This window comes from Aspergillus heteromorphus, assembly GCF_003184545.1.
Source record: "Aspergillus heteromorphus CBS 117.55 chromosome Unknown BO70scaffold_6, whole genome shotgun sequence".
Taxonomy (NCBI): domain Eukaryota; kingdom Fungi; phylum Ascomycota; class Eurotiomycetes; order Eurotiales; family Aspergillaceae; genus Aspergillus; species Aspergillus heteromorphus.
Window position 1 is genome coordinate 173357 of NW_020290411.1, and position 17900 is coordinate 191256.

General features: G+C 55.5%; 6 protein-coding genes across 6 annotated transcripts; 4 read left to right on the forward strand and 2 right to left on the reverse strand.

Moving 5' to 3' along the window:
- Window positions 1–311: 311 nt before the first annotated feature.
- BO70DRAFT_332279 (NAD binding Rossmann fold oxidoreductase) lies at window positions 312–1467 on the forward strand (the record flags this gene model as incomplete). Its single annotated transcript, XM_025540911.1, has 2 exons — window positions 312–667; window positions 736–1467. The coding sequence occupies exons 1-2, from the start codon at window positions 341–343 to the stop codon at window positions 1465–1467; spliced, it is 1059 nt and encodes a 352-aa protein (XP_025401319.1). The 5' UTR covers window positions 312–340.
- Window positions 1468–2448: 981 nt separating this feature from the next.
- On the forward strand, window positions 2449–3915 carry BO70DRAFT_385742 (branched-chain amino acid aminotransferase; the record flags this gene model as incomplete). The annotated part of the gene is made up of 5 exons (XM_025545760.1): window positions 2449–2479; window positions 2524–2559; window positions 2614–2727; window positions 2790–3436; window positions 3544–3915. 5 exons carry the CDS (start codon window positions 2449–2451, stop codon window positions 3913–3915), a joined length of 1200 nt encoding a protein of 399 aa, XP_025401320.1.
- An 856-nt stretch (window positions 3916–4771) lies between these two features.
- On the reverse strand, window positions 4772–6627 carry BO70DRAFT_332284 (cytochrome P450; the record flags this gene model as incomplete). Its single annotated transcript, XM_025540912.1, has 7 exons — window positions 4772–5032; window positions 5066–5448; window positions 5531–5896; window positions 5946–6200; window positions 6247–6306; window positions 6357–6507; window positions 6553–6627. 7 exons carry the CDS (start codon window positions 6625–6627, stop codon window positions 4772–4774), a joined length of 1551 nt encoding a protein of 516 aa, XP_025401321.1.
- An 861-nt stretch (window positions 6628–7488) lies between these two features.
- Window positions 7489–12546, forward strand: BO70DRAFT_332287 (3-oxoacyl-synthase; the record flags this gene model as incomplete). The annotated part of the gene is made up of 4 exons (XM_025540913.1): window positions 7489–7541; window positions 7624–7650; window positions 7726–8168; window positions 8222–12546. 4 exons carry the CDS (start codon window positions 7489–7491, stop codon window positions 12544–12546), a joined length of 4848 nt encoding a protein of 1615 aa, XP_025401322.1.
- A 323-nt stretch (window positions 12547–12869) lies between these two features.
- BO70DRAFT_360059 (enoyl-CoA hydratase/isomerase family protein) lies at window positions 12870–14418 on the forward strand. Its single transcript, XM_025542695.1, has 3 exons — window positions 12870–13396; window positions 13445–14070; window positions 14118–14418. The coding sequence occupies exons 1-3, from the start codon at window positions 13287–13289 to the stop codon at window positions 14225–14227; spliced, it is 846 nt and encodes a 281-aa protein (XP_025401323.1). The 5' UTR covers window positions 12870–13286; the 3' UTR covers window positions 14228–14418.
- Window positions 14419–16113: 1695 nt separating this feature from the next.
- Window positions 16114–16841, reverse strand: BO70DRAFT_194487 (uncharacterized protein). The gene is made up of 2 exons (XM_025538531.1): window positions 16213–16841; window positions 16114–16152 (listed from the first exon to the last, which is right to left on the reverse strand). Exon 1 carries the CDS (start codon window positions 16804–16806, stop codon window positions 16345–16347), a length of 462 nt encoding a protein of 153 aa, XP_025401324.1. The 5' UTR covers window positions 16807–16841; the 3' UTR covers window positions 16114–16152; window positions 16213–16344.
- Window positions 16842–17900: the final 1059 nt, after the last annotated feature.

The following is a 17900-nucleotide window of genomic DNA, read 5'->3' on the forward strand; positions in this document are numbered from 1 at the left end:
TCAAATACGCTGCAACGGCTGCAAAAGTACTCACCGCAGATCGACGCGTCTGACACACCGCTGTACAAGCATGTCCGAAAGCATCAAGGTCCTTCCTTGCAGACATCACCATGCCAATTACATCAACGTCGCTTGCCTAGAGTGTAGACATAGGGGGGGTGAATGGCACATGTTTGTAACCGAGGTGGTGGTGCATCATCCTCTGTCCGTAGGCCCCAGCGCGGGTGCCTCGGCAGCCCTAACCCGACAACATAAATACGACGAGACCTCTCCCTCCCATGCACTCATCAGACCACCGCAATCAGATCACATCGCATCAGATCACCTCGCATCAGTCACAATGGCCCCTCGCACCCTCCAAATCGCCTGTGCCGGACTTGGCCGCATGGGCAAGCGCCACGCGCAGAACCTTCTGCACCGCTCGCCTCGCTCCACCCTGGTTGCCGCCTTCACCCCAGATCCAGCTGAGGTCGAATGGGCCGAGACCAATCTGGTCCCGTACGGCGTGGCCATCTACAGCGACTACGACGCCATGCTCGCGCACTCGGGGCTGGAAGCCGTGCTCATATCCACCATCACGACGGTGCACGCCGAACAGGCCATCAAGGCCATTGAGGCGGGCAAGCACGTCCTCTGCGAGAAGCCGCTTTCCACCGACGCGGCCATCGTACGTCCACCAACCCCCTTTCCTCCTCTCTTCTAGTGCTCCAACCTAACATACGCATACGCATCTAGTGCCAATCCGTCGTGGACAGCAGCCTCGCCCACCCGTCACTTAAAGTAATGTGCGGATTCTCACGGCGCTTCGACGACTCCTACCGCGACGCCTACGCTAAGACAGCAGCCGGCCTAATCGGGACGCCATCTATCATCCGGAGCCAGACGTGCGACAAAATCGACCCGACAGGCAACTTTGTCAACTTCGCGGCCACCTCCGGCGGAATCTTCGTGGACTGCTCCGTGCACGACATCGACCTAATCCTCTGGTTCTTCGGCAGCACGGGCACCAGCGCAGTCAAATCCGTCGTCTCCAGCGGAACCGTGGCGCTGCACCCAGAGCTAAAACAATACAACGACGCGGACAACGCGGTGGGAATAATCGAGTTCTACGACGGCCGGGTCGCGTATCTGTACTGCTCGCGGATGATGGCGGCGGGGCAGGAGGATACGACGGAGATTATCGGGACAAAGGGCAAGTTAGTGGTGAACGGGACGGCGCAGAAAAACCTGGTGGGGATATTCGATGCCAGTGGGGCGAGGAGGGAGTTGCCCGCCCATTACTATGAGCGGTTTGAGCTGGCGTTTGTGCATGAGGTGAATGAGTTTGCGGCGGCGTGTTTGGATGGGAGTGATTTACCGATGGGGATTCAGGGGGCGGTGGATGCGGTCAGGATTGCGAAGGCGTTGCAGGACTCGTTGGTGAGTGGGGAGAAGGTTCGGTTTGATGAGAGGGGGGGGAGGCTGTGAGTTGGACTGGTGGGTGGTGGGTGGTGGAGGGCTCGGAGGTGGGTGGTTGGTGTTGCTAGTGGGTTGGTTGTCTTTGCCTCGTTGGGTTCAGTGGATGTGATGTGATGCGATGTGTTCAATCTATTTCTTGTTTCCGATGATTCATTTGTCCTGTATACGCGGAGGTTGATGCTACGGTAGACTTGACGTTGCTGTCTGACTCGAGAGGTGGCTGGCGGATTAGGGCATGGATCTGCAGGGGATGTATGAGTATCGGGCGGTATTGATATAGGTCTCGGTATGGGTATAGATACAGGTATCTGTAAGGGTATATGTATGAGTATCTGTACCAGTACCATTACGTCGCCGGGTCAGTAACAATACTCCAATACACTAGTCAGGCGCCCCCCGCCGATCTCAACGTGCCTAACCGCAGCTAAATCCATCGCGACTACATCCCCAAACCCGTTAAGCATCATTTCATCACTCTGCAGCTCTCACGTCAGCATGCCCTCAGGATCTACCTGTTTCCTGTCTCCACTCTGGAGCCGTGAGGAGGTCAATATCCTCCGGACACGAGATCCACTTTAAACGCAGATCCCCGACCAAACCATTCCCGGCTAGCCGCAGCTGCAGCGCTGCGGCACAACTCGATCCCGCCGAGCACAACATAAACAATGCGTCCATTTACCTCCGAACACGAGGCCGCACGATGAAACACACGATGGTTCCTGACTCGGGTACTATGCTGCGCGTAGACCTACCGCCCCCACGGTCATGCACGTCTGTACGAGCTGCTGTTGCTGCAGCAGAGTATGGATATCAGAGCTCGGCAGGGGCCAACCCTATCTTGGCTTCGTGTTCTGGCTCAGTGAGCTTCAATCTTTTCTGTAGCCAAGCTCGCCTTTATCTTCCCTTTCTGCCTGCGTCTGTCTCGTTATTCAACGTCAATTTTCCACCACCACCACCACCACCCTTTTATCCTCACCACCACTCCACACAATGACTTACGCACCTCCCGCAGCGGACATCGGTATGCCTCTCCTCCCCTCTGCTATCCATCGCTAACATAAACAGAATGGTCCAAACTCGGCCTCGCGGTCACCGACATCGGTAACCCTCCCACCATCACCCCATCACCCCCACAACCCGTTTAACACCATCTAGTCAACGGCCACGTCGAATGCAAATTCGACCCAGAGACCAAAACATGGCAAGCACCGACCTTCGTGCGGGACCCATACCTGCGCATCCACGGACTGGCACCGGGCCTGAACTACGGTACCCTTGCCCCCTTGCCCCCTTGCCCCGAAATAACCCATCCCACTAACCGACCCCACCAGGGCAACAAATCTACGAAGGCCTCAAAGCAACGCGCAACAACAACGAAGAAATCCTGCTCTTCCGCCCCGACAAGCACGCCGCACGCATGTCCCACTCCGCCAGCGTAGTCTCCATCCCCCCGATCCCCTCCCCGCTCTTCCTAGACGCGATCCGCCTCGCCGTGTCCGAAAACGCCGAATTCGTGCCCCCGCACACCACCAACTCAGCACTGTACATCCGGCCCCTCGCCTTCGGCACCGGCGGCCACTTCGCCCTGACCCCACCCCGCGACTACCTGTTCTGCGTCTACGTGCAGCCATTCGGCACATACCACGGCACGGGAGCAGCGGACGCGATCGTGATCGAGGAGTTCGATCGCGCGGCGCCACGCGGCACCGGCAACGCGAAGGTGGGGGGCAACTATGCGCCTGTGATGAAGTACACGGAGCAGGCGCGCAGTGAGGGGTTCCCGTTGACGTTGCATTTGGATAGTGCGACGCAGACGGAGATCGACGAGTTCTCGACGTCGAGTTTCCTCGGGATTATGAAGGAGGAGGGACGCGTTAGGCTGGTTGTGCCCGATAGTCAGTCGGTCATTGAGAGTGTCACGAGTGATTCGGTGCAGGGGATTGCGAGGGCGATGGGGTGGGTGGTGGAGAAGAGGAGTGTATGTCCTTCTTTCTTTCTTTCTCTTCCGTTTTGATCTTTTCTTGGCTGGTGTGTGTGGGATTGTGTGTGTGTGGGTCAATGCTGATAGTGAGTGCGTGATGACAGATCCCCTGGACGTCCGTCGGCGAGTTTACGGAGGTGCTTGCGGCGGGCACAGCCGCCGCGGTAGTGCCCATTCGCTCGATCACCCGGCGGTCGACCGGCGAGAAGCTCGAATTTGAGAGTGGGCCGCTGTGTCTGGAGTTGTTGACCCGGTTGAAGGGCATCCAGCGGGGGGATTTCGGCGACTTCTTTGCGCACTGGGTCGAGGCGGTTAAGGCGCCGGAGACCGTGTATGAGAAGTATCGGGCTGTGGGGGGTGATGTTCCTGCAGTTACTAAGGGGGGTTTGAATGGTTTTTCCAAGGTGGTTGCTAATGGGGTTTCGAATGGGGTGGGTAATGGTGTTGCGAATGGGGTTCATGATAAGAAGGAGTAGATGGGCAGCTGTTCTGGTGTCTTGTCTTGAGGTCGTTAGGTCTATATACAGTTTGGTGACTTTTACATTGAATCATTTCTAATTTCCAATTGATTTCTACAGTTCTCATGTCATGTTTAGTAAATGCGTGTTCTTTTTGTTGTTTTCCGAATATGCATGCATTCGGTCTTCCTGTTCCTAGAGTCCTAGATATCTCCAACTCGGTGGGTTTAGTGGCTTTCTGTATTTCAGTCAAGTTCTCCTTGAAGGACCTCCACGAACAGAAGGCCAAGGCAATGGCTATTCCCTCAGAGAAGCCGTCACATTGGGTGAACGCGGTCGTCGATCCTGAGCTCGGCGAATCACCGACTGCTAAGATATATTCCGGTCATTGTCCGCAGTAAACCTCAAGACAGTTTACAACCAACACAAGACTGATTGAATAATCGGAAAAGGATTGATTTTGCTTCCTGGCTAGAAAACAAAACCACTTATATCCGAAATTGATTTGTTCAAAAATTTGCCTACGTGATTGCCAAGACACACCAGTCAGGCATGCCTACGGCAAGCTGTAGCCGCCATCGGGCAAAAACGATTTGCCAGACACGGTCAAGGTGAACAAGAAATCGCCAGCGGCCTTGGGCACGAACGTGTAAATCACCCCGTAAATACCGCCTGTGAACCGTAACCCATACGACCAAAAAAACCCCGGCTTACAGACTAAAGGAAGGCCAACAAGGCATAGAAAAAGCGATATATTCAACCATTATGCACCATACATAAAGAACCAAGCGCAACCCAAGCCTCAAAGTCAAGCACCCAAGCAACCAAGCAACCAACCAATTTCCCATCCAACCCCATACCAAGCAGCAAGCACCTACAAAACCCTCTCCCTAAAACTAACCATAGGCCCCTCCTTCGACGCCGTAATATGATCATAAAGCTGATACTCCGTCTCCCTCTCCCTGCCCTCGCCCAAGCCCTTCCTCCCCGCCCCCAGATCCAGCATCTTATCACTCAACACAAAATCATACTTCCAGAGCATGGTCGCCAACCCCAGAGTCAACTCCGCAATCGCGAGCCCCTTCCCAATACAGCCACGAGGACCGATACTAAAGGGATTAAACGCGGCAGTGACCTTAGACAGACTCTCTCTATCGGCAACACCGACAGCAGAGACATCGCCCTCGGCACCGGAGAGAATCCACCGCTCGGGCCGGAAGCTGAATGCAGCAGGGTAGTTGTCTTCGTTGTGGTGGATGGCGTAGATGCCCGTGCCGACGTCGTAGCCCGCGGGCACGAAGTGGCCGTCGAAGGTGGCGCCGCCGGGACCGACTTCGCGCCAGAGCGCCGAGCCGGCGGGCGGGGACAGACGGAGGGATTCGTCGATGCAGGCCCGTAGGTAGATGCAGCTGGAGAGGCGCGGGCCGAGGGTGATTTCTTCGGTGGAGGTGAATGCGTTGCGTACTTCCGTGGCGGCCCTGTCGTACCATTCTTTGTTGTGGGAGAGGTAGAACAGGCAGGAGGAGAAGGCGGTGGAGGAGGTGTCAGAGCCTGGAAGCGGTGTTAGTATGGGTGTGGATTTTGGGGATGTGGAGGAGGGGAGGGAGGGAGGGAGGGAGGAAAGGGTGTGTACCGGCGACGACGAGGGTGGTAGTCTCGGCGCCGATCTCAGCGAGGGAGAGACTCTGCTGGGTTTCGGGGTCCTTTGCGTCGAGGAGGAAGGTGAAGACGTCCTGGCGGGCGGACTTGGCGGCCTTGAAGCGGCGTTGCAGGAGGGCGTTGACGAACTGGATGAACTTGTTCCGGGCGAGGATGGACTGTGCGAAGAGCTTGCGGTCCCAGCGGCGGAAGGCGAGGATCGGGGCTTGCGCGAGGACGGAGGTCCGGACGTTGGAGTCCTCGATGGCTTTGACGACGTAGCGATTTTCTTCGCTCGTGACCATGTTGTAGTGCTCACCGAAGAGGACGTCGGACATGATGTCGAAGGTGAGGAAGTTGACTGACCTGTTAGAATTGTGGGACGGAGGGATACAAGGGTAGAGACATACAGTAGTGGGCGACATTTCGCGGAATAGACCACTCTCCAGGAGTAGTTCCTGTGAGCACGGTGCAGAGCTCGGTGATGTGCTTGAGGATGGCTGGCTGGTATCGGCGCAGCGCAGCGTCGGATAGACCCTGACTGATGATACGTCTCTTGCGGCCGTGGGCCTTCTTGTCGATGAGTGTAAGGGTGTTAGGGGCGCGGTGAACCATAGCGCTGTAGAGCTTCGATTTCTGGGTGTTGCGCCCGAAGCCGTAGATGTCTTGGACGGTTAGTCTAATTTGCATGGCTGGAAGAGGTGGATGTACCGTGAAGGCCAATGGAAGTGTTGAAGAGGACCTGGTTCGGTGCGTAGCGGACATAATTTCCTAAGGCAAGATGTTAGAGCGTGCTGTGGAGGGGGGATCAGAGCAAGTACCGTATTTCTCGTGGCATCTAAGCATGTCCAGGTGCAAATCTCCCTTCCAGGCGTGATAGCCGGAATAGAGACATGTCATCTTGGCCCAGAACGGGCCCGGGAATTTCGACAAAGGATGGAACCAGAGCTGGTAGATGACATATACGAATGTCTGCAATCATAAGCATGGGCATGAAGACAAAAAGAGTAGACAAACCGAAGCAGCCACAGCGCCGAATGCAGCAAGCAGACCAGCCGGCCAGGAGGCTCCAAACGCAGAGGCGAAAACCATACTGCTATGGTCGGTTCAAGGAATGGACTTGAAGAAAATGAGGGAAGACAGTCAAGTCTGAGCGATGCTTGGGAGATGGAAGAAGCTTGACAAAGTCAATCCCTAGATAATATGCAATTTCGTTTGCTCAGCAAAGGGCAGACAAGGCTATTTCGGAGATCATACGATGGCCATCAGCTATCCAAGACTGCATCGTTTGCGACATCGACTCAGCGCAGCTCGCAGCTCGGGGGCGAAGATGACTCCGAAACCAATTCATGATTCATCCACGCATATACGATGTCTAGCTCCGATTTCCTCGTGGCCAGATGTAACCTGGTCCCCACCCCATCCGAGAACGTGGCAATGGATTAACGCGCGCATAGCCACGACTGGCTATCCCCGTCGCAGGATCAGGATCAGCATGCATGCATAGATCGGTACGGTATGAGACCGCCCGTATCTCGATACATACGGCTGTAACTTACCAGACATACTGATACTAGCGCCGTATGCTGCGTAAAACCAGAATACGGTATCCACCCGGCGGAAATAAGCTAAACCCTAACTCCAACCTTCTAGTTTCAGCGATGACGATCCACTGACAGTGCCCGGATGAGTTTAAATCCAACTACATGGCGAGCTGACCGACCCCCTGGTCAGGCTGAGGAACTCCGACGCTCGTAACTACCATTGGGGGCCAAAGTATCGGATACAGGCGCGATAGCCAGCTGAGAGATAACGTGCCTGCAGGGGCACGTGGAAGGTCTTAGCGTGAGACGAGAGCTACCGAGTCTCCTGAGAAGCATATATCCTGTCGGTGACTTTCCTCGAAATACCTCTGAACTCCCAGCCAGGCAGTATCCATTTCGACAAGCCAAGATGGCGGACACCGGCAAGATGCATCCTCAGGTCCAGCGCGAGCTGGCATATCTGTTATTGACGGAGCTTCTGGCGTGAGTTTGCCTGGGTTGAACTTGTTGAAGTTTGGGAGCGGCGCTGACTTCTGGTGAGCAGGTACCAGTTCGCTTCGCCGGTGAGATGGTATGTTGTCTAGATCCTTGGCGATAGGCTATGCCGTGTGTGTGGTGCAATTGTGCGATTGCTAAGACATAATAGGATTGAAACACAGGATGTGGTGCTGCAGGAGCAGAAGGTCGATCGGCTGGTCGAGATTGGTCCTGCGGAGACCTTGCTCGGAATGATCAAGAAGACTCTGGCAGCCAAGTACCAAGTGCATGACGCCGCACTGGCCATCGAACGCGAGATATGGAGTCACAAGAAGAATGTCCGAGAAATATACTATGAAGGGAACGAGGAGACTGCGCCAGCCCAAACGGCCAAGGACACCGCCACACCTGCCCCCCAGCCCGCACAAGCCACATCGACCAAGGAGGCTGCACCAGTCACTACACCGGCACCGGCACCCTCACGGCAAGCCTCCAGCATCGAGGACAAGGCCATATCAGCCCTCGATATCATCGTCGCGCTAATAGCACACAAGCTTAAGAGGTCACAACAAGACATCGACTTGAGCCAAACGATCAAGAAGTTGGTCGGAGGTAAGTCTTCTTTGATGAAATCTTCCGATGTCCTTCTAACTCGACATGTGCAGGTCGATCCACCTTGGAGAATGAGATTGTTGGAGACCTCGGGGCCGAGTTTGGCTCCGTCCCGGAAGCACCCGAAGACACCCCTCTATCGGAGCTCTCCCAGTCCATTGAAGCCCAAGGCTCATGGAAGAAAGGCCTGGGCAAGACCACACTGACCTTGGTCAACCGGATGGTATCGGCCAAGATGCCGGCGGGTCTAGGGTCAGGGGAGGTCCGCGCTCACTTGCTTGGGAGGTGGGGATTGCCGACAGGTCGCCAAGACGTTGTACTGCTGCGCGCCGCAGTTCAGCAACCAGCCGCTCGACTTCCCGATACTGGTGCTGCGCACGCCTTCCTTGACGACATTGTAGCTCAGTATGCTCGAGACGCCAAAGTTGATCTGTCTGCCGCTGGCAGTGCGTCGGATGGTCCTAGGGCATCTTCAGGCCCAGTCGTCGTCGATCAGACTGCAGTCAAGGCGCTGTCCAAGACGCAGGACGACCGTGCTCAGGCGATGCTGGAGTTGTACGCGAAGCTGTTGGGAGTGGACCTGCAGGCAGGTCACAAAGCCACCAGCAAGGCGGCAGAGACAATCGCAGAGCTTCAGGACGAGTTGCAGCTGTGGATCTCCGAACATGGGGAGGTCTATGGCTCTGGCATCAAGCCAATCCTGGCTGTTGCAAAGGCACGCCGATACGATTCGTCATGGAACTGGGCCCAGCAAGATGCAATCGACCTCTTTCACCGGATCCTCGCCGGCACGATTGCGCTCACTGGCCGCGAGATCGATACCATTATGGGCCGCATAGCTCGGAGATCCAACCCTAAGCTCGTGCAGATGTTGGAATACCTGCAGACACATTGCCTTAAGCTGCGGAACCCGCGAGCAGTCGACGCACGAGACGTCCTTCATCAGCTGATCACCGCTTGTAAGCCGGACTCACCGACGAACATGCCCATCACTGCTCATCGTTTGGTTATCGACGCACCAAAGACTACAATCGATAACCTAGGAAAGATCCACTATGCGGAAGTTCCTCGCACAGGTATCGAAGCTGCTCCCCCCGTTGCACTGAAGTCACTGGGGAGCCAGGGCTGGGAAAGCCGCATGGACTTGGATTCTATCTTCATGACCTCTCTCCGAAGGACAGACCAACAGTGTCTCTCTTTCCACGACGCAGAAGTTCTCGTCATCGGCGCGGGACGGGATTCCATTGGAACCGAGATTGTGCGTGGCCTTTTGCGAGGAGGTGCGCGGGTTCTGGTCACCACGAGTAGCTACTCCCTGGCGACGACGCGTCTGTATCAGCAGATTTACGCTGAAGAGGGTGCCAGCGGGTCACAGCTCATCCTGATGCCCTTCAACCAGGCAAGCCAGCAAGACCTGGACGCTTTAGTTGCGCATATCTACGATTCCGAGAAAGGTCTCGGGTGGGATTTGAGCCACATTGTCCCATTCGCTGCCATCCCCGAAGGCGGACGCCAGATTGAGGATATCGATTCCAAGTCAGAGTTGGCGCACCGCATCATGCTGACCAACACGCTGAGATTGTTGGGAGCAGTCAAGAAGCAGAAGCAGGCCCGTGGATTCGACAGCCACCCCGCCCAAGTGATTCTACCCTTGTCCCCGAATCACGGTATCTTCGGAGGCGACGGTCTGTACCCGGAGTCGAAAATTGCCCTCGAGACATTGTTCAACCGTTGGAGCTCTGAGTCATGGGGTGCATACCTATCAATCTGCGGTGCGATCATTGGATGGACACGCGGCACCGGATTGATGAGTGCCAACAACTCCGTGGCAGAGGACATTGAAAAGATGGGAGTCAGAACGTTCTCGCAGGTGGAAATGGCATACTACATTCTGGTCCTGATGTCATCGCCCATTGCGACAGAGTGCGAGGTGACTCCAGTGCAGGCGGACTTGAGTGGTGGGATGGGCCATTTCCTGAACTTCAAAGAAACAGTTGATTCCATTCGCCGTAACCAAAAGGAGACCAGTGAGATCCGGGAAGCGCTGGCAAAGGAGGAGGCTTTCGAACTCGCAGCCCTCGGAAAGCCATCGGAGCAGCAATCACAGGAACGAGAGCAAAAGGCGAAACTCGCACTCGAGTTCCCTCGTCTGCCCGACTACCATACCGAGATCCTGCCCTTGGCCGGCCAATTGCGCGGAATGGTTGACCTGGATCGGGTGGTCGTTGTCACTGGTTTCTCCGAAGTCGGACCTCATGGTAATTCTCGTACGCGTTGGGAAATGGAGGCCCACGGGGAGTTCTCACTGGAAGGCTGCGTGGAGATGGCCTGGATCATGGGTCTGATCAAGCATCACAGCGGCCCGCTGAACGGAAACTCCCATTACCTGGGCTGGATCGTCACGCAGACCAAGGAGCCTATCCGGGACATCGATGTGAAGAAGCGATTTGAGCAGCACATTCTGGAGCACACCGGAATCCGGCTGATCGAGCCAGAGATCAACGACGGCTACGATCCGAACAAGAAGAAGTTTCTCCAGGAAGTTGTCCTCGACGAAGACATGCCTCCGTTCAAGACGTCAAAGGAAACCGCGGAACAGCTGCAGTTAGAGCACGGCGATAAGGTTGAAGTCATCCCTGAAGGCGACGAGTACACCGTCCGCTTGCTGAAAGGAGCATGCCTGATGATCCCTAAGGCCCTCCGATTCGACAGAGCAGTGGCTGGCCAGATCCCGACCGGATGGGACGCCCGCACCTATGGCCTCACCGAGGACCTGGCCAACCAGGTCGACCCAGCTACTCTGTACGCGCTCATTGGTACGGTTGAAGCACTGCTGAGCGCAGGAATCAGCGACCCCTTCGAAATCTACCAGTACTTACATATCTCGGAGATCGGTAACTGCATTGGTTCCGGACTGGGTGGTGTTAAGGCGCTTCGAAAGCTGCACAAAGACCGGTTCGTCGAGAAGCAGGTCCAGAACGACATCCTGCAGGAGTCCTTTATCAATACTACGGCGGCTTGGATCAACATGCTCTTGCTATCCTCAACCGGTCCCATCCGCACCCCTGTTGGAGCCTGTGCGACCTCCATTGAATCATTGGAGTCTGGCTTCGAGACCATTGTGTCTGGCAAGGCCAAGATGTGCCTGGTTGGTGGCTTCGACGATTTCTCCGAGGATGTGTCCTACGAATTTGCCAAGATGAAGGCGACCGTCAGCAGTGAGGCGGAGTTCCAAAAGGGTCGCGATCCCACTGAGATGTCTAGACCAGCCGCTTCCACCCGTGCAGGCTTTGTCGAATCCCAAGGCAGTGGTATCCAAGTGATCACATCTGCCCAGCTGGCCTTAGACATCGGCCTTCCCATCCAAGGCATCGTCGCATGGGTAGGCACAGCCAGTGATAAGATCGGACGATCCGTTCCCGCCCCAGGCAAGGGTCTCCTCACAAACGCACGGGAAGCACGACACCGAATCCCGTCGCCGATGCTGGACATCTCCTACCGACGGCGGAGAATGAACATGTCTCTCCAACACATCAAGGAGCGCGTCGACATGGAGGCGCAAGTTGCGGAGGCAGAACTGGCTGATCTCAAGCGCAGCCCAAGTCCTTATGCAGAAGAGCGCATCGAGGAAATCAACGAGCGACTACGCTATGTGCGCCAGGAAGCCCGTATCCAGGAGAAGGACGCGCTGAACACGTTTGGAAACCACTTCTGGAAGAACGATCCGGAGATTTCCCCGCTGCGTGGTGCCCTCGCGACATGGAATCTGACCGTAAATGATCTGGATGTGGTCTCCTTCCACGGCACGTCGACGGTGTTGAACGAGAAGAATGAGACAGACATGATCAGCAGGCAACTACGTCATCTTGGCCGGACGAAGGGGAACCCAGCCCTCGGTATCTTCCAGAAATACCTCACTGGGCACTCGAAGGGCGCCGCGGGGGCGTGGATGCTCAACGGTGGTCTCCAGGTCCTCAACACAGGCCTGGTTCCCGGCAACCGGAATGCGGACAACATCGACGCGGCACTGGAGAACGACTACCTCATCTACCCGAGTCGTAGTATCCAGACCAGCGGGGTGAAGGCCTTTTCCGTGACCTCCTTCGGGTTTGGCCAGAAGGGCGCACAGGCGCTGGGAGTGCATGCGCGCTATCTCTTTGCCACGCTGGACCAGGCCACGTACGAAGCTTATAAGGGACGCGTCGAGGCGCGCCAGCAGCGGGCACAGCAGCATTTCCGGTATGGAATTGCTCACAACGCGGTGTTCTCGGCCAAGGAGAAGCCGCCATACCGGGGCGACCAGGAGTACCGGATCCTGCTGGATCCCGAGGCGCGGCTGGCGGAGAATGGTCGGGGGGATTTGGAGTATGCGGGGTAGCTGCGGTCAGTGTTGATTTGGCTGACTTGTTAGTGATTTGATATCCATTTGTTTGATTGTTTGTCCAGTCCGGTTCAGGGTCTGTCTGTTCCTCTGCTAGCAGGAGTTTTGCGAATGTGTTGTGCTTGTCGTGAAATGGCCTTGGATATTGTGGTTTGTTTGTTTGTTGTGCGCCTGGCTGTTTGTCTGGTTTGTCTGGTCTGCCCCGTTTGTTCTGTTTGTCTGGTTTGCTTTAAAATGACATCATCACGTAGTTAAACCTTCCTCGGTCGCTGTTGTTGTTGCCAGCACTTCCACTTAATGAACATCTTTCTACGTTAAGATTTGAGTTGATGGAAAGTCTGAAATGATTATAAAAGTAAATGACGGAGACGCTGCGTCCTCCAAGTCGTCCTCGAGCTGCAGTGTAGCGATTCGTTACACGGCAGTTTAACCATTCCCTGCTGCAGTGATGACAAGACTTTAGTGGGACAGTCCAGAATTTTCGATATTGTTGCAGTGATTCTTTGCCTCAAACAGCTGGGTCGAATGTCCATCTCGATACTCTCGAGCGTTAGAATGATCTCCGCTGGGCCATCCTTCACATGGTGGGGTGGTGGAGCCTGAAACCAGCAGGGCGACGGCCGACCGACAAGATACCTCGGCATCTCCTCTTCCCCAGGTTTAGTTATCCCTCTGACAATCCCCATCTCACTCCACTCTCTCTCCTCTCGGGACCTTTCCAACTGCACATCATCACCATGTCCGCATACACCTACCAATACTTCAACGTGACCTTTCCCCAGGATCACCAATATGTCGCGCACGTGGAGATCAACCGCCCAGACAAGCTAAATGCCTTCTTCGAAGCGTACATCCCCCGCTAGCCCCTAGCCAGAAGACGAACTAACCTCGCCAGTATGTGGCTCGAACTGGCCGCAATCTTCAACCAGCTCTCCTCCGACCCCTCCGTCCGATCGATCGTCCTCACCGGCGCCGGCGACCGCGCCTTCACCGCCGGTCTCGATGTAAAAGCCGCCTCGGAAGGCCTCCTTTCCGACTCCGACACAACTCTAGACCCGGCCCGCAAATCCGTCATCATGCGCCGTCACATCATCTCCTTTCAGAGCTGCATCAGCACGATCGAGAAATGCGAGAAACCTGTTATCGTGGCGCTGCACGGCATCGCCCTCGGGTTGGCGATCGACATCAGTGTTGCGGCAGATGTACGCGTCTGTTCGTCGGATGTGCGGTTTGCCGTGAAGGAGGTGGATATTGGGCTGGCCGCCGATATTGGGACGCTGACTCGGTTGCCGAAGGTGGTAGGAAACTTCGGGTGGGTGAAGGAGGTGTCATTGACGGCGCGGCCGTTTGGGGCACAGGAGGCGGAGAGAGTCGGGTTCGTGAGTCGGGTGTATGGAACGAAGGGGGAGGCAGTCAAGGGGGCGTTGGAGCTGGCGGGGCTGATGGCTTCGAAGAGCCCCGTCGCGGTACAGGGGACGAAGGAATTGTTGAATTACTCGAGGGATCACACGGTGGAAGAAGGTCAGTTGGCTACCTTGTGTGCAGGGTTTGGGCGCTAATGCTAGCAGGTCTGCGGTATACGACTGTCTGGAACAGTGCGATGGTGCAGACGAAGGATGTCTCGGATGCGCTGTTATCTGGGATCCAGAAGAGGAAGGCAACGTTTGCGAAGTTGTAGGAAGTCATGCAAGGGTGAGCGCCTCAGGGCCATTTGGCTCTGATTTAAAAGGCAGGGTGTACCCCGTACTATATTATCTACAGTTGTTATAAAGGGAACCCGACCAGGCTTAGAAGATCATCATTCCTGTCATCTAACGTTCAAATTTCCAAATACTCGACGTCTTCAGCTCTTCTGGCATTGTCTTTGGCGTTTCTCGAGAGATAGTTACAGGTCTGCTAGGCTAATCACGCCTGCGGGCGAGCTGCCAACAATAGATCTTTGATCTCCTCATGTCCCCGCGTCAGAGCGTGAAAGAAAGGCGTCCCCCCCATCCGATCTCTAGAGTCGACGTCCACCTCTCCGGTTTCCAACAACATCCTAACGATCTCCGCGTGGCCGTTTCGGGAGGCCCAGGACAGTGGCGTGCAGCCACGGGAGTCTTTGCAGTCGACCTCGACGGTGCTAGTCTCAAGCAGCCGCCGGGCTATGCCCTCGAATCCACCCGCTGCGGCGTAAGACAGCGGCGTCCGATCTTGGTCGTCCATGGCGTCCGGGTCGAGGCCTTCAACCTCAAGCAATTGCTCGACGACTCCCTCGAACCCGTTCTCTACCGCCCGGGACAGCGGCGTCCGGTCTTCGTTGTCGAATGAGTTGACGTCGACTCGACCGGTTGCGAGGAACAACCTCACCACCGCCTCCTCGCCATTTCCCGCAGCCCGAGACAGTGGTGTTCGCCCATCGGTGCCTTTCGAGTCGACATCCACCGCCCCGGTTCCGAGGAGGAGCCGGACCACGTCCTCGTGGCCTCTTTTTGCCGCCCATGCCAGGGGTGACCGGCCGACCGAGTCTCTTGCGTCGAGGTCGACGTTTCCGGTTTGCATTAGGAACCTGACGATGGCCTCGTGGCCGCTTCCCGCCGCCCAACCGAACGGTGTCTGGTTGTTGGCGTCTCGTGAGTCGACGTCCACTTGCCCCGTTTCAACGAGCAATTCCACGACGGCCTCGTGGCCATTTTCCGCAGCCTGAGAGAGAGGAGTGCCGCCGAGGAAATCGCGAGAGTTGGGGTCCGCCTGGCCGTTTTGAAGAAGAAGATGGACGACGCCGTCATGGCCTTGTTCCGCGGCATGAGCGAGAGGTGTAGCAAGTGAATTATCCCGTGTATTCACATCAACCTTCCCTGTCTCAAGAAGTAGATTCACCACAGCATCATGGCCACCGATAGCAGCCCAGGATAGCGGTGTTCGATGATCGTCAGTGTCGATTGAGTCGGGGTTGACTCGTCCTGTCTCGAGCAAGAGCTTAACGATATCGTCGTGTCCTTCACCAGCAGCCCACGAGAGGGGAGTCGAACCAGTTGTATCTTTTATCTCGATGTCAGTCACCACCTCGCGGATGCAGGCTCGGACCGTGGAAATCTTGCCGTCTTTCGCGGCTCCCAGCAACGCCGAGAATCCCGAGTCGCGCGCATTGCGTCTGTACAAGTATGGATTGACGATCCGGTGGGTTCGACGGTCGATTCGAGATAGAGAGCTGATGTCACATTCTTTGTCCAGAGACACAGCGATCATCAAAACAAGCTCAGGGGGCAAATTATAGAACGACATCGTTTCTTTGTTTTGGTAGAATGAAAAACACAACAATGAGATGGGTAAGATTGGTGATGGACAAGGGTTCTCAGGCGCGGTGGCTGCGCAATCCGCCCTTTTCTTTCCAGATGTTTCCGACGCCTTGTGACGTGAAGATGAAAGTTGGGATGAAATAGCAGATCGACACTGTATTCTTCTCGTAGATTATGGGCGCATTATTTCCCCTTTCAAACCTTCTCCCTACCGCGAAGCGTGGTAGTGCAAGTTAGGATGTGATAGTAGCTTGACACTGCACTCTTCTCGCAGCCTGCAGACGTGCTCGTACCACTCAACAAACGTTTCCAATAGTGCAGTCCTCTATTTATTAAACACATCAGCTCAAACATCACATCCGCCTAATCCGAGACAGTCACTCACATCAACAAACCCCCACGTCGCGTCTCTCGCAACGAAGACGCTCAAATGTGTTATCACCGCTCTAGATGGGGCAGGAACCGCTCCTATTGGCCAAGACGGGCTGGAAGGTCGGTGTGTCGATGGCAGTACGGGCTAGTGGCCGAGATAGCCCTGACAATGTGTGGGGAAACCAAGCCTGGTGCTCCTTTTGGAGGCGTAGGAAACAAGAAGAATAATTACAGTCGCGCTGCAACGTTCAGTCAACAGGAAGAACAGTGATGGGGGGGGAGGTCTCCCGGTTTGGTTTAGCGCGTGGTGGTGACTGCCTCGCTTTGCGCTTGACTTCTCCTTCACTGCTTCTTCTCCTTCAATCTCCTCCCTGTCACTCCTCCCCAATTGAATCATCTTCCATGCTGCTTTCTTGTCGCGGGAACTTCTCGGGTCGTGATATCTGCCTCTAAGCTGCGGGTATTTTATTTTTGCAATAATCTGGATGGTCCACCTGCGAGGAGGCATGATTATTGATGGTCCTAGATGCAAATGAGCCTGACGGTAACTCCCAAAAGCCTGAGTTTTCCCAGGATACTCAAGCCTGGAGAAGGGACTGATCATCATCACAGAGGAGCAATAGCCTCCTCGTTAGTTTTCTTCAGTAACGATATATGCTCGATCACTATCGACCTCTTCCCCATCTAAAATCCCACTAATCAACGGAAAGAATCGTGTCTCGTGTTGAACAACCAGAAATAGCGCTTACCCGACTGGAGGTTGTCGAGTGGTCATGCTTTCCGACACCTCGTAATCGGCATGTCGCGCACGAGACCAAAAGAAACGATGGACGTAATACCGGGAGGAGTGATACTGAGGCCACTCAGTAGCTCTACAGCCCCCCTCCCCGGGCTCGGGCTGCTTTTGAGTCGGAAAATATCGTTGCTTACGAACAAGGGCCCTACCAGGGCGGACGAGAACCAGGTCCAAATTCAAGACCCAGACGAATATTCAATCGATCGGTGGAACATGAACAGCCAGCACGGAGGTTTGCCTTGAAATGGACCTATGACAATGCTTTCGCTGGAGATGGCGACCAGCTGCCAAGCACAAGTTTGGTCCAGTTGTAAATGTCCCTGACGATCGCGGGGCTTGTCAGCCCAGGAAACTTCACGCGACCGTTAAACATGATAGGGACCGAGGTTAAAGGCTCCACTGTCCCCCGGCCAGGACAATCACATTCTAGTCCGGATTCGAATGTACCTTTTCTGCCGACCGGGCCATTGTAGCAGTGGGGGTCCTTGGTTCTCTTCCACGGATCGGAATTCGCGATACTCAGATGGCATCCCCGGAAACACTCGCCGGGACTTTGCATGAGACTGAAACTATTCCCAGCCCGGCGTCAGGGCCTGCCAGGGACCACATCCAGTCCATATTTTACCCCTCGAGACCTTGAGTACATGCAGTGTAGCATTCATATGCAGCAGGTTTGCCCTGAGTCAGGATCAACATGCGCTATCCCTGGTGTGGATCTCAACCAACCCGTGCGATAACATGGCCCGGGCCAGGCCATCTCGGAGGCTTCCACGTATCCACCTATGCGATGGAGGGCGATGGAGCTGCTACCATTCAGAGTTTTACGCTTGCATCATCTCCCCAGGCTATTGGACGCTGTCAAACACCGACCCGCCCCATGCAACGGCATTCAGGGATGCAACCAA